The 15,014-nt window shown below is 38.9% G+C and overlaps 1 protein-coding gene and 1 long non-coding RNA gene across 5 annotated transcripts in view; both read right to left on the minus strand.

Moving 5' to 3' along the window:
- The window catches only part of Gdap2 (ganglioside induced differentiation associated protein 2), a 93,148-nt gene that overhangs the window by 45,946 nt on the left and 32,188 nt on the right, over window positions 1–15,014 (minus strand). For all 4 annotated transcript variants that reach the window (XM_076370852.1, XM_076370851.1, XM_031990189.2 and 1 more), the window contains 5 exons: window positions 2,121–2,309; window positions 1,596–1,738; window positions 1,038–1,170; window positions 859–968; window positions 520–759 (listed from right to left, as the gene is read on the minus strand). In XM_076370852.1, the coding sequence (XP_076226967.1) occupies window positions 520–759; window positions 859–968; window positions 1,038–1,170; window positions 1,596–1,738; window positions 2,121–2,305 (811 nt within the window). In that variant the 5' untranslated portion in view covers window positions 2,306–2,309. The remainder of the gene's footprint in view (window positions 1–519; window positions 760–858; window positions 969–1,037; window positions 1,171–1,595; window positions 1,739–2,120; window positions 2,310–15,014) is intronic.
- LOC143174925 (uncharacterized) lies at window positions 11,048–11,808 on the minus strand. The gene is made up of 3 exons (XR_012999431.1): window positions 11,576–11,808; window positions 11,259–11,358; window positions 11,048–11,195 (listed from the first exon to the last, which is right to left on the minus strand). It is a non-coding gene; the product is annotated as an uncharacterized LOC143174925 (long non-coding RNA).

The following is a 15,014-nucleotide window of genomic DNA, read 5'->3' on the forward strand; positions in this document are numbered from 1 at the left end:
CGTGATAAACTTACTGTTATTATTTGGTATAACATATAAAATATATTTTAAAAAGTAATGGAAAACAAGATCAACAGAGACATTAAATATTTTCATGAAGATTCAGAATTTTCAACAAAATTTCAGTACATTCTATATTAACCCTTAGATGAGCAACCAGGTAAATAACTAGCTATTCACTTTGAAATCTTTTTCACTACAATTGGTTACCTTCTCGTGAAAATTCGACTAAATTGCTTAGGATTCCTATTTCTTGACCCCCTTTACAATGTTCTGCGCTGTGAGAATAAAAGATTTATGCAAAAATATTGTAATACTGAAGTTCGTAGAAACTCATAAGGATGAAGAAATTAAATTTCTTCGAAATAGAGCATCATTGCGATAAGAAATAACGAATACTATAAAGAACGTATTTATTCGAGTCATTTGAGAACGTATACAGAATTTTACTGAAGAATATAGTGAACGGACTTGTAACTGCATCTAATTTTGAAGTATAATTACATTGTGAATCATTACCGTGCAAAGCGTGTTGAGGATTGTCGATGATTCTGATTTGTCGGTCAGGAAGCAGGGGTTCTCCGTCCATACCGCCAATGTCGCTCGGCAGCTGCCAACAGGCATTGTCTTGCTCTGCTAAATTTCTCGGGAAATAGAGTGGAAGAAGGACTTCGTAGATACCGAGATCGCACGGCTCCAGGACGAACACGATGCACGTTATAGAGTCGCCGTACTGTTCCAGAAATCTTCTTATTGTTCCTGCAATTGCGAAAAGTAGAGACGTATATTGAGGCTATTAGGTTGGTCAATTGTAACGAATGAATTAATTCATTTATATGTAAAATGATATGCACTCACTTAGAGCGATATGCGCTCCGGCATCAGGGGGATAATTTCTTCGCACCGAATTAATTACTGGCAGCGCGATTGTACGTAGCCCAAGCTCTCGTGCTTTTTGCAGAACGTTTCTGCAACAAAAGTATGCTGTAGTAAATGTGTCATGGAGAGAAATATATTTTATTGTATACAGAACTCACCTGTAGCAACAGTGTAACGTGTTCTGGGCAGCTGTCTGGTATTTCACGTTGTAGACTGGTCCAACAGTGTGGATAATAAAACGAGCTGGCAATCCGTGCCCCTGTGTCACTCGAATTTCACCAGTTTTGCACTCTATAAATTATATTTCTATGTAACGTAATCCTTTACGAGTATGTTACTTATTCGACACACGATCATATTTTAATCCTTTGCATTCGAGAGGTGTCTCTCAGTCACCATTCGATTTGATACAGCAAAACTATGAAGTAGAATATTTATTATTCTAAATTAAACTTTGTATTACTACGTGAAATATTTAACTAAAATAGCTTTGTCGCTTAATTTATCTGTGAATTATCGTTAAATTAGTTTCAAACAATGTCGTCTGTATTTCGTCGAAAAATGTTGAATATTTCCAGTGAGAAACTTCCGAGTACAAAGGGTTAATTATTCAGAATGCTGCCAAGATTTCAATGACAAAAATTCACTGCCAGAATTCCAATTTTTCTACAGCTATTCGCTCGATTAAATACTTAATTCCGTATTTCCATTTGTACCTTTTACTTCGTTAAATATTTCCATCTTCAGCGGTGAACCAGCCCCAGCAAATATTCTTTGGCACATAGGACTGTTGTCATCCATAGTTTCGTTGGTCGAGTTCACCACCGCGTCCACTTGCAAAACGGAAATGTCTCCGGTCCTGGAACGGTAATTTCGTTACAAGGCCCTCCGAAAAATATACAATCGTCGAATTAAGTAAGTATAAGAAAGCAGTTATTGTAATACGCTCATTTTAAAGTAAACAAAAGAATCAGTCATAGTGATCATAGTAATAAGTGAAAAATGGTACTCTCGAGAGGAAAGTGATTATTCATCGAATAATGAAATGGATTAGAATAAAAATGGCACAAATATCATGAGTCAGTGTGCACTGCTTAAATTAATTAACAAACACTATCCTCAATAAATGCTAGCCTTCTTTATTTAAAAAAATCATTTCCAAGTAATCACGAGCAAACTATCTTCAGTTCGTTTTAGATGTTTCCTCTCATTTTATTTCCCTTAGACTTATTTCGCATTACCATAGCGTAAGTTTGTTGTTGAGCGCCGGCTGGCATGGAAATGGGCTGATGGTGTGATGCGATGGTTCTCCAATTGAATTGGTGTAGTCTGTGAATCTGTGCTGGACAGGGAAGTCGGACCATCTTTTCAATGCGCCCGTCTCCACCACGTCCTGGGCGACACCCAAGGGTTCCATGAGCCTCATTCAGCTGAAACAAACAGTTTTCAGTCATTCGCAGTCGAATAATTTCCTCTAATCAAGGAAACGGGAAACTATCAAAAAACCTCCGTCCCGCGTCCTCCATATTACACGAGTGTCTTAATCTCGCTTTTGTGCTGACAATCCGGAAAGGACGTTAACATTAAAACTACCGCACCCGTCAGAATAACAGGTCTCAGTTTTCTTATTTCGTGATTATTAGTATCCTAAAAGCGTGAAATATTCGAAACGATTTGAAAAATAAATGGTTTCGCTCAATTACTATAATCAATATACGAAGAAACCGAAAATCTATTACAATTTTCAAAAGGATTGTAAATTAACCCCTCGTCTTACTATGTCGCGTCAGACTCGTGATTTAAAATATTCTTTAACAAACATAAATGTCATTCAGTTCTGTTTAAAATGGATCATATTTCTTGTTAGTAACTTGCACGACTTTAAATAAATTTAGACATACAGAAGTAATAGAATTTTTCATTTTGTACATTATTAACGATAGGTAGTTCCAACCGATACAACTGCGAGATTAAATCGTACGGAAACGGGTTAATCGCGTAAAAGTTGTGTAGTTCTAGCGTTAAAGAAATTAATGGCAATGAACATAAAATATTCAATGCGTGTTCTATAATCTTTCTTCATCCTTTCCCATTGTTCCACGTGCACTCCAACATCTGCGTACTTCGATATCTGCGCACGCGCTAGTCGAAATGGCGCGCGATTCGATCCGCACCCCCGATTCCAGGGACTTCCGGCGTCACGGAGAATCAATTTCGGGACGACACGTCGCACATTCGGGAACGTTCAGGGGTATTGCACGGTCCGAGGAAGTCGTAAACAACATTCTTAGTTGTACGCGGCCGGGAGAGGAGATATCGACTTTAACGGGATCGTAAAACCCCGAAAGAGACCAAGGACAACTTGGCAGCGACGAGTATTACGGACGACATAGCTGCTGACGCGAACTACCCCCAATATCGCGGAAACTTAAAAATAAACAATTCCATCGATGGAAATCTGGGGCGCACCCCGGGCGAACGGGAACATCGGCCGTACAAGGACGCAACCCCGATCGGAAAGAGGTTTCGAAAAAACAATATATACACGGTGGCCACGATGTAACGGTCTTGAGATGAGCAATTTCTTTTCTATTCGAGTTTACTTTGAGGCGGTCAAGTTAACAGTAAAGTTATTGGTGACCAACATTTGGATACATTAATTATTACTTAATAATACTTCACAATGGACAATGTTATTTGTTGATGTGGAGGTTATTTCAGTGAATTTTGGTTGTTTATTTTAAGTTTTGTTCGAGTAATCGATGCGATAATTTGTGAATTCATTTGGACCAATGTTGGCACGATTGGGAAGAAGTGTATGTTTAAGTTGAATACGCATTCAAGCTGTTGGCGTTGAATTAACTCGTGTTTTCGATGGAAAAATGTATGAATTAGAACGATTTTAAATAAATGATTTAGTTTTAGGTGAAATTAATTGAAATAGGAATTGAGGCTGATAGTTGCGGATATTAGTTTTGTGATTTGGAAATATAAAGTTGTGTTGGCTGTGTCCTTAAAATATGAGGTCAGTCGTGCAACTTCAGGGAGTATTCTGAATATTCGTATTTAGAATTCATGCTTATTAAGCTATTTAGAAGTTGCTCAAACGATTATTAATGCCTTCTTGATTCACAAAGTGACTATTGTCGTAAGTCCAAGAGGACGTGTCCTTAATGGCCTGCGACGATCTATGTGCACCTATAGGAAGTTCTCGTTAAGCAGCATCGAATATATAGACTCGAGACATAGTTTAAGAGAAAAGAAATAATTTAAAAAATATAGCTGTTCACATCTTACTAAATATGTTTTTACTAATTATTTCCAAGTATTACTATATAAGGATCTCAAGATCCCATTATGTTTCACTACGAAAGATAAGCTTAAAGTTAAGAAGAAACTTAAAACCTTACGATGCCAATAGACATAAGACATAAGTAAACGCGCAAACATTTTACGTAACAAATTGTTTCCGTTAAAAACTAAATCCGATGTCTACTCGATTAACATGCACATACGTCATTTACCATTTCCTATCACAAACAAGAATCCATCTAAACACACCAAAAAAATCTTCCAAGTCAATTTCCTCTAACACACTTTCCATCTACTATATTTTGTAGAATCACCATTAATTCTCCCATAAAAAGAGCATCTACAAGATTTAGTAAAAACTAGTATCACACTAGCGATGTGCAAGCAAGTTTGTCCGCCATCTTAATCGTGATAGCGACGATCCTCTTTCCGTTGCATCACGCGTTTTTCGTCTGCTTCTTGCACGATGAAATAATCAATACCGCGGAACCAGCGTTACAACTAACTTTATAGCAAGATCGTTCTTGTAAAGTCGTCTCGAGGTTGTTCTGTCGAAAAAATTAGTACGCGTTGGCTGTGCTCACGGAGTATATACACAATTCGCGGAGATCCCGTCGTCCTGCGCGCACACAGCCAACCGGCGCGCGTTAATGTTGGCCTGTGTAAGGGTTCAAGTGTAAGAAAACTGTCTCCGTGTTGAACAGAATATAGGCTTCCCTAATGGCAAGGAGACAGAGGCTGGCGCCGTCTGTCCTGCCACGGAACTTATATCCTGGCAACCCCATAAAGAACAGGATCGTCGACCTACCTCTGCCAGGCCCCAGCAATCCTTTTCAATGGCTAATCTATTCAACCACCTGAGGTTTCATGCCTCGGTATCGAAAAACTGAACGTCGATCGATTCATCGGGTTCCAGCGATAATAGCGCAACGACGTTCCGCGTTCCTTGAAATTTCGAGTTTACGGCTGCGCCCTGGAAATTTAGGTCTCCGGGTACTTATGGAAATTTACGTTTTCGGGGCAACGTTTCAGGAACTTGGTTTCTTTATTAAACTTCCCTTCTGAACGTTACGTTATGCGCAGTCTTATTATTGGTTCTATTCGGGAATTTATCTAGTAGACTTTTCAATGTTTCTGGTGAACTTTCCTGTTCTTTTGAAGTGATTCGTGTTAGGATTAGTCGAGGATTTTTGTTAATATTTTAACTGTTTGGCTTATGATACGTGTTAGAGATGGGGTGGTGATTTTAAGTAGAATTTAACGAGCATAAGTATTACGCGATTCTTTTGAATTGAAATTGAATATTACTGTTTTGTTATCTATTGTTATAGTTTATCTACGTTTACTCTAAACTATAACAATTTCATTCTAAACTATAACAATATCAATAGGATATCTGACACTGTCCTCTTTTTCCAGTAAATTATTGATGATAAACTAGTTGTGTCGATTATGGATGAGAAATAAATCATAAGGGATTATTTAGACGCATTTCTAGAAGCGAAATTTGTTTTGTAATAAAGTATGGAGATTATGGCCGAAAGAAAAATAATCTAGTTGGTATTGTAAATCGATTAAAGTGCTCTCATTATGATTACATTATTTAAAAAAATTTGATTTTTCAGAATTGTAACATGTTACAGATGGCATATAATATCGCAAATGAATTTCATTGGAAAATATAAACGTGACGCATCCGCAAACAGAAGATGCTTACTTCAGCAAATATATTTCCTGCGCAGTCGTGACACTTAACTTCGCTATTAAATTCTTTGTAAACAGCGTTACTCTTGAAAATCGATCGGTCCGGATGTGTTCTTAATGCTGCGACTGTACTATGAAGTCTGTAAACATTGTAATTCATTTATGCAATCGATTAGCGTTCCGTTCTATATTCGTCAAGGCTCGTAACATGAAAAGTACCAAAACATGAAAATGTGAGCTTCTACTATCGTGCCATTTCCCGTTTCCCGCGGGTAAAAACATCCGGTGATAAGAGCTCTACGGATCTTTAACCGGCATTGCAATTTTTTCCCTCGAATAAAATTTCGAATTTACGTTGCATTAAATTCCGAAATTAAATGGTAAATTAATTACTTTTTAAAGCAAACTACTACTTATTTTTTAAACAAACCAAGTACTTTGTATATTACAATACGTCATGTTATAATAGCAATTATTATGATTTTCTAATATTTCGATCAGATTTCATGAAACAAACTGTTAAAAGAAAATGTTACTTTTAATTACATTTCCAAATCATCGACGAAATTATGAACTACATTTTGGTGCTGCACCTGATAATACACTATAGGAATAGAATAGTAAACATACTCTTTACAGCATTAACAATTAAATTATAACCACCGTCTGTAGCTATAGGAAACCATGATTGTATCGTGAACCATAGGGAAGTCCAAGCAAAACATGTTAGAAACCCGATTAATCGGACAATATAGGAGTCGATGTAAAGTTAAATGAACGAAAGAAAACACGGAATGCTAATACTACCAAGCAGGTTCATTGACTTTTTCAAAATTCTCTATAAAATCTCCAAGAGTGCACCTATCGAGACTTGAATTGATTTAAAATTCAGTTTGCGTATTGCTAAATCAATTTCTTCAATAATTTCTCACAGAAACATCCGTCACCTTTTTAATAATTGCAAAACGAAGAAGTTAGAAATGGGTCATTTTGATCCGTTCGACAGTTTCCGTGTTAAATCTGGTCATTTAATCAGGCCTCCGTACGGTCAGTATTAATATAAACCCCGTTCATCTATAAAGTGTTCCGAACTATACGCTCGCAAGCTGCGATAAGCGACAAGCGACCAGAACGAAATGGTAAAAACAGTGACAGCGGTTAGTCAGTGCAATTACACCCCCACAAAATCCCCGGTAACCTTTGCACACGGGAAAAGGGTTAATGTTTCGGTCTATTCCGAGCACAAAGGTAAACGCGGTCAATCTAATCGACTGTAAAGGGGCCTTCACATTAAGCGTTGCTCTGTGTCCTTGAAGCTGCATTCGAAATCGTGTCCTGTTTCCGTCGCCTTCGAACGGCCGAGAATCGTTTCTTGAACGAGTACTCCTCTCCGCGAACTTCGCGCCTATCAATCACTGAAAACAGAAGTTGCTCCCAAGGAATTGCATTTCGCGCGGCCTGCGCGCGACAAACTTTGCCAGGCCCCCTCCCACTCCATCCTCCAGCGACGCCTTATCGAATGGACTTTCAGACTACGGACGTTAGGCTATCCGGAAAAGTTTCGTGCGAAACTTTTCTTCCGTTCAGCCGGCAAACTCGTTTCTACGGTTTCGTTTATCCTGTACGATGAATAAACCGGTATCTCGAGATGACCTACATTAAACGGTCATCGATCGGTTCAGCGTCTCGATCCCGTGTTTGCATCCGATACGATCTACATTTACGGATTTTTTCCTGGTTAATCGACAATTTCCGAACCTGTATGTTTTTGCACTCGACTGGGAGGCAAGAAATGCTGCAGGAAACTTTCAGGCGGTTCTTTGCACGGCGTTGACCTTTTGATGAGATAATGCGTAATGAACTACCATTTTCCGGGCAAATTGATGATTGTGCAACCGAATGTTCGTGTAATGGAAATCAAAGGGATATCAAAATAAATGTTACTGATTCGTTCGAAATAATTGGAGCAATGAATTGAACGGAGCACGCGGAAGGAAAATGAGAGCTGTTAAATGTGCGTTATTCCACAGAATGCAAGGTGTAGTATTCTGTAAAATGTTCGCCAGAAAAAATCATTCTCTACCATACAAGAGTTTTATTATAGTTCAAAATAGAACTAGTATATTTTTCTGTCATACTCTTAAATAGAATAGTCCTATTTTTCACATAATACTTTAAAATTGTAATTTACCTAAAGATTGACAGTCTACTTACTAACTCCTTGGCATACTATTTATTTTCGCTACTAAGCTCGTGTAACATTTTACAGAATTTGAAAGAAATGCAACAAAATGGTGGATTCTACTTCAGGTGGAAATTTCGTTTGAAGATAATAAATTGATATCAGCAAAATAGTTGTTTGCTTTGATCCGTGGGTAATGAACAACACTGATTGTTATTAAATTGGTTTAGAAATCTTCATTGTACGGAAAGGGGTTAACTGCCAAGTCCCATCGACTTCCTAGACCGCCGCGAAAATTCATAGAAATATTACGAACGCAACTATCGCACGGGTAGACGGGGGCAGTTAGCACAGAACGTATCCTCGTTCGCGTCGCACGGTCCATTTGCCTCCATTCAATTCGTAAGAACGTTTCGCCCAGCTGCGAGAAAGTTAATTCAATATTCTCCCTCCGTTTCCTTGCGTCACGTTTAATCCTTGGGGGATCAATAGACGCAGGGCGTGTAAATATTTCGAGGCGTCCAATTGTCCGGAAGCTCTCGTTACACGATCGCCCGTCGCGCGCGTCCCGTAAACACAGAGCAAACGAATCAAAGGGCGAGAGGGCGCCATAGTTTCGGTTCGCGGCACGATCTCCCGCGATCCCGTAATTGTTCCCGTTTCCCGCTAAAGGCTAGTGCAGACCGAGAGACAATTGCGTACGTTATCCGTTGATGGGCTACAGATACCGAAAGATGAAACGAGAATCTTGAAACTGTTGGACAATTTGTTGGTCTGTACTTTGTTCACTGAATAGAGTACAAAAGAATGCCTGCGGACGAATATTGAAAGAAATATGTCAGCATACACGTGGTTAATACACTTAAATATCTCAATGTACGAAGAAATCGAACTATACCGCTTTAAAAAAGCGTTTCAAATGTATCATCGTAGTTGATCCTCTAAGCTCATTTCTCGAAGATCGTTTTCATATTGGTAACTTTAAGCCTTCTGTTTTTTCTCCGCAAATGTGGAGATACATGTGCAACAATATCACAAAATTTACTTACAGAGACGACTGGGGACACTGATTTGATATAGATACATGGTATTGTTCGTAGATAATTTACATATGGTACGTTGTCAGAAACAAGTTAATAGAAAGATACATAGTTTTAATTGATCAGAGTGGAATGAGACATACGTAATGTGCCTCTTGTTAATGCAAACAGTAATTAATCAATACCGTAAACAAAATACACAAGAAAAGACCTCTCTTACTCCTCTACCATCATACGTTTCAACTTTCTATCAACGCACAATACACTAAAATCAATTACCCAATTTAATTCACTGAGAGCCCAGATAAACAGAGACTCGGAGGAAACTTTTTCACATGTTTCCAATACTCAATCATATATACCCCAAAATACAGTCTAAGAATCCGAATTATCGAGGATAACCATGACTCTGAGTAATCTCAACAAACAAAACAATCGTAACATACAAGATAGCCGATGTCGAATAAAAATGTTTAATAAGTCAACTAAACTGGTAATAGTGTAATGCAAAGATTGTAACGCTAAATAATTAACAATTGTCCCTGCTTTTCTCTGCTACAAAAAAATAACTCCACGGAAAACCGGACAGGACTTTCGCGGCGCTTAACGCGTTAAGCGAGATTCCACTGTAAATCATCGGACAACGTCGTTCAACGATGCACGCGGCCAGTCCACAGACAATTTGGACGAGCCTTAAGCCGGACAAAAGGGGGGCCAGAAAGTCTGGAGAACGCGGTCTCGTCGCGACCGAACGCTCGTCCGATTCCTCCTTTCCCACACATCAGCGGCGGTGCTTTCAGAGGCGAAAGCTTCGTTTCATCCGGCAGCCAACCAGAACAGGCAGGCCGCCTTCCTATTAAACAACAAACGACCTCACACACAGAGACACCGCACCGGGCTTCACCGGTCAATCGATGTTCCACATTCGAGCAAGGTGAACATTTGCGGGCTGCCAGCCGCGGTTCGCTTCCGCGCCCCTCGGGGGCTTTCCGACTGAGCGCCTCACTCCTCCGCGCGGCCACGGAAAAACGAATTCCCCCGCGGACAAAGAGAACGAGAATCATCGTGGCCTGGCATTAGCATATATTCAGCCGGGATATTCTTTCCGCGATGCTCCGGATGGATAAGGGACCCATTCGCCTCGAGATCCGCTTTGTCACGGATCAAGCTACCGCCGATCCGATTCCTGCGCGCTACTCGCCCCTAATTAGCGTCATTGAATTCGCTAATGATTTCAACACGGTTGAAAAGGAAATTTTGCATTTGGAGATTTGGATTCTTTCGTTTTATCTCTGTGGTTCAGCGGTTCGACGAAAGAGGAGAATCGTGGTTTTTGTATTGCCGAGGGCGGGGGTTGTTTTATTTTGATTTTAATGGGCTTTCGTGGGATGATAGTTACGGGAAAGTTTACCGAAGGAAGTATAAAATTCCCGAGGTAACTTCCCGAGGCGATGTATCGATCGATATTATGAAATTCGTGAAGATCTTCCGGAAGAAAAGAGTACCTCCTGAAGAAGTGTTATTACTCTTCTTGAGGGGAAGATGAAGTTCCGGATAAATATTTTGCAAGGAAACTGTTATATTGTAGTAACGGTATCCGGCGTGTAGATACGATTTTTAATGAATGTTTAAAGGTAAATTAGAATTGTTGAATGGTGTTATATGTATGTTGTAATATCTTTAATAATAGGCTGTGAATATGTACCTGGTTCGACGCCAGAAGTTTCAACCCTTGGAAATTCTCTGTTCCAAAGGAGAGACTCTGGGAGTAAAGTGAAATTTCTGTTCGAGAAATCGATAGACCTCTGGTTCGGTTTATCTTTCTTCCCCTGTTTAGTTTAACTCAAGTAGAATAACAGACAAAATGTAGCTCGGCTGGCAAGGGGATTTAATTGATTTAAATGAATAAAACAGTAACTTAGGTTCGCGTTCGTTCGACAACCATTCTAAAATCGATGTAAAAACGAAGGTAGATCGACCTTTGATTCCATTGATGGAACTTCGGTTGCACCGATGGGACTTTGATCCGTCTATTTCCCTCGGGGTCTCCACGCGCTGTAGCCTTCTCGCGGCGAGACCTGTGCAATGGGTATTACCCTCGATGAAGTATTATAAAACGAGGATAATGGCTGCGAACTTACAATTTCTTTCTCTTGTTCCAGGAATATACGCAAGTCCCGACGTTTCAGAAAAGACTTGCATGGAATTTTTAAATAGGTGTGTCGTTCATCATGCGTCAAGCTTAAATGTAAGATAAAATATCTTCTTAAGAACGAAATACTGAGAAACCTAGATTAACTGGTACATATTTTAGAATATTCATTTGTTATAATAGGATGAGCTATTAGTATGTAACAGACCTGAGGTAAGAAACGAAGTACAAAAGAACTTTCCCTTGAAACGTTTTATGCGATAAATGGTTTAAAGTAGATTCAGGTGATATGGTTGAATGACTCACCCTATATACATAAAATCCTTGTAAGGCGTACGGACATCCATGAAAACGAATGTTTAAGTAAAAGATTAAAATAATCTGTGTCCCCAATTTCACTATTTGCGTTACCGTTTCCATGTAAGGTAACAGTAGAGCTCTCTCGCGAACTAGAAACTCGAGGCAATCGTTGCTCATAATCAACCAGCAACGTGGGATACTCGAACGATAAGATCCCTAGTACTCGACAAAAGACTCCCAGGGCCCTCAGCTTTTAATGAAAAGACGTAGTTCCGTGTCAAGGGCTCTCAACTTTTCTTCGTCGGAGAGGACACAGTACAACGTCAACGGTTCCCAATTCTGCTGTTCTTGAACGTATGACGCCGGCCATCGATGTTCATTAATAACACTCGTCAAACTAATTTCGAAGCTCTTCTCGATACATCTCATTTCGCTTATGAGAGAAAACCCGATTACTATTTCCGTCGGTTAATTTCAATAAAGCAATTAGCACTAGAATTACCAGATAAATCAAAGTCATGTATTTTGGATTTCGTGTTTTTTATAATTATCGAAATGACGTAGGAGATTCACTAAGACATTTTTAATTAAATTGATTTAGTAACGTGTCAATTAACATATTCGGTGCGGACGGGAACTGTAGTTCACAAGAGCGAATCTTGGAAACTTCAGTATTGCCATGGTAATTAGAATATTACTTTGGAAACTATATATCGCTTTGAGAACTGATGTACTGCATTGTGAACTACAGTTGAAAGCTACAATAAAATATGAGTCAATTGAAATTTCAATAGATTCACTGTTGGACGGTAATGACAGTGAAGTTAGACTACTGCATCCATTCATAAACTAAATTTGTCTAAAGTCTACCACTTACAGACTTGAAGCGGTTATTTTTATTATATTTCCTGTAGTGTAAATCAAGGCTTTAATTCTCGATAACACAGATGGTCAGCGTTCGCATGAGAATAAAATGAAAAACATTCATATCTTTAAAATGATGCAGTTCCCATTAACTGTAATTCGTATAAAAAAGAGTACATGCTAATTTAAATCAATTATTTGATTTTAAGATACTTGATGACTCACTGTAACAGATAATATTTCCTGCGCCACAAATCAAGCCTTTAATTCTCAACAACAAACAGTTCATATGGGATTTAAATCAAGAACACTGATATTGTTAACTCTAGGTTTACGGACGATTATTGTACGGTTTATTATATTATTCGTAGAAAAATTGATATTCATTAATATAGATCTTGGAAATTAGAGATTTATACATATTCGCGTAATTGTATCAATCAAAATCGACATAAACGTTTACTAACCAACGTTTTCAAAACTCGATATACGTCAAGTTGACGCATTCCGTAAATCCAGTGTTAAAACGATGCAATTCCCATGGCCATTAAACAATCTGTATAAGAAAAGTACGAAGTCAGCTTAATCGCTCGGTATAGTTCCAGTGTTAATGGGTTGAGTGGAGCGGAGAATCTGTAGATCCTCTTTCCCTATTATTTTTTCACCGGGCCGGCTGTTTTCGCTTCATCGACGGGAATCGCCGGTCACAAAGGATTTGTTTGGAAGCCCCACGTTACAGAACGGCGCATATCGAAAAGGCTTCCTAGGTGCATTGGTCTACCACACTTGACACATACAGTTATCCATGTTGAGGTCACCAGTGAATCGTATCACTCTGGATTGCTACGATTCTGGGTGGTTCTGGGCAATTTGAATATCGGTCGCTATGCGTAGCGACATACTGCGGTTCAAATAATTTTTGCAACCGTTCTATATACGTACAATGGACGACAAAAGCATTACTGTAACGCTAGCATCGTAGGGGAGGTACGTACTTGTAATTGGTGAACGAATAAAGTCATTTTAATGAAATTTGCGGAACGTTCCAACTAATATTCAACAGGAATAAATATGCAGCGACGAAGTTTGTACCTTGTAATTCCGTAATTAATTTCAATGGGAATTCATAACAGTGTAATTACAGGAACGGTAACTGTACGATACACTGAATGAAAATTCATTTACCGAGCCAGCAATATGCATATTACGTGTTTCCATTGAAATTAGTTGGCGTTTATGGATATTATTAATGTACAATATTAATTCAAATAATACACAACTATTATAAAAAATGAGATTATTCGTTTGCAACTATGCTACTGCACCCACTTTCATCGAGTTACTTTGTATTCTTTTAAAATATGGACACTCTCTTGATACTGTGCGTTATCTTCATTTAATCTTTAAAGCAAATGCGCATAATATGCATACCGTGAACAGAGAGTTCCTATTTCTTCCAAGCAAGGACTTCAGGGATGAGACAAATTGCCAGGGTGATTGTATGCGGTATTATCTATGCGCAACGCTCAATTGAAATTCGCTTGTAAATTGTTCCACAGTGTTCTAGATTCATTACGATCGGAAATACGCGTTTATGGAACTCCGAAACCGACGATGTTCGAGAGGGTTAATCCAGGGGAGAGTATATTCCGCGAAATAAAATTTTGAATTCCAATCGGTTTAAGTGTCTACTCCCTGGTCCACCCTTCGAAATCAAATTCAATTGCTTCTGAAAACTCGCGGAGACTGGTTCGCCCGTCCGAGCGCCGCGTTTTCTCCGCGACAAGCCCGAATTCCATTTGGATCTGTCCTCGCGGTAGACGGAAATTTCCCAAAAGTTATTGAAACATGCCAACTCGGGGATCGATGACGAATGGTTACCGCCTGCGTTATCTGCGGAAGGAGTGGCATTTCTGACTGGCCAGTTCTTCGATTATTTTTCGTTGTTCTCGCCTCAATAAAGATAAACGACGCGTTTTTATCTACACCTGCAACGTGTACCACTTATTTGTTCCCGCGAGGGAAGTTGTTTTAGCTGTCAAAACAGTTTAAGTACCTCGAATTGTCGTTCATCGCAGGATTCGCGAAATTTTGTTGAATACAATATAGGTGTATTCTTTGAATTCCGTATTAAAACAATGTGAAACGAAGAATGGAGAATGCCGCGATAACAATATCGGTGAAAATAATGTAGAAAGTAATTGTATTGTACTTTGTCGATTAACATTAAAAGGAAGAAACATATTTTGGCGATGTATAATGTAATTTGTTTTTTACTTTTGTGACAATTAAACGCTTGGCGGACGAAATGAATGTTTAATTGAATTCTAGATTCCGCAAATTAGTCTATAAAAATGTTAATTTCAGTGGACATTCGTGTTATATAGGCATGCAAATTTGGTTAAGTGTTCTAATGACAATTGAGTAATTATAACGATCACGTATACGCGAGAAATCCTGGCGTGCGTGACAACGAATAAAAGTAGAACACGCTATCGAGTTCTTCGCAGTGATTTTAATTCGCAACAAGCTCCAAGGGGACTTTGATGAAATAAAAATCGTTTTTCAAGTACGTACTCTA

The sequence above is a fragment of the Nomia melanderi genome, chromosome 9, assembly GCF_051020985.1.
Source record: "Nomia melanderi isolate GNS246 chromosome 9, iyNomMela1, whole genome shotgun sequence".
In the NCBI taxonomy this organism is placed as follows: Eukaryota; Metazoa; Arthropoda; class Insecta; order Hymenoptera; family Halictidae; genus Nomia; species Nomia melanderi.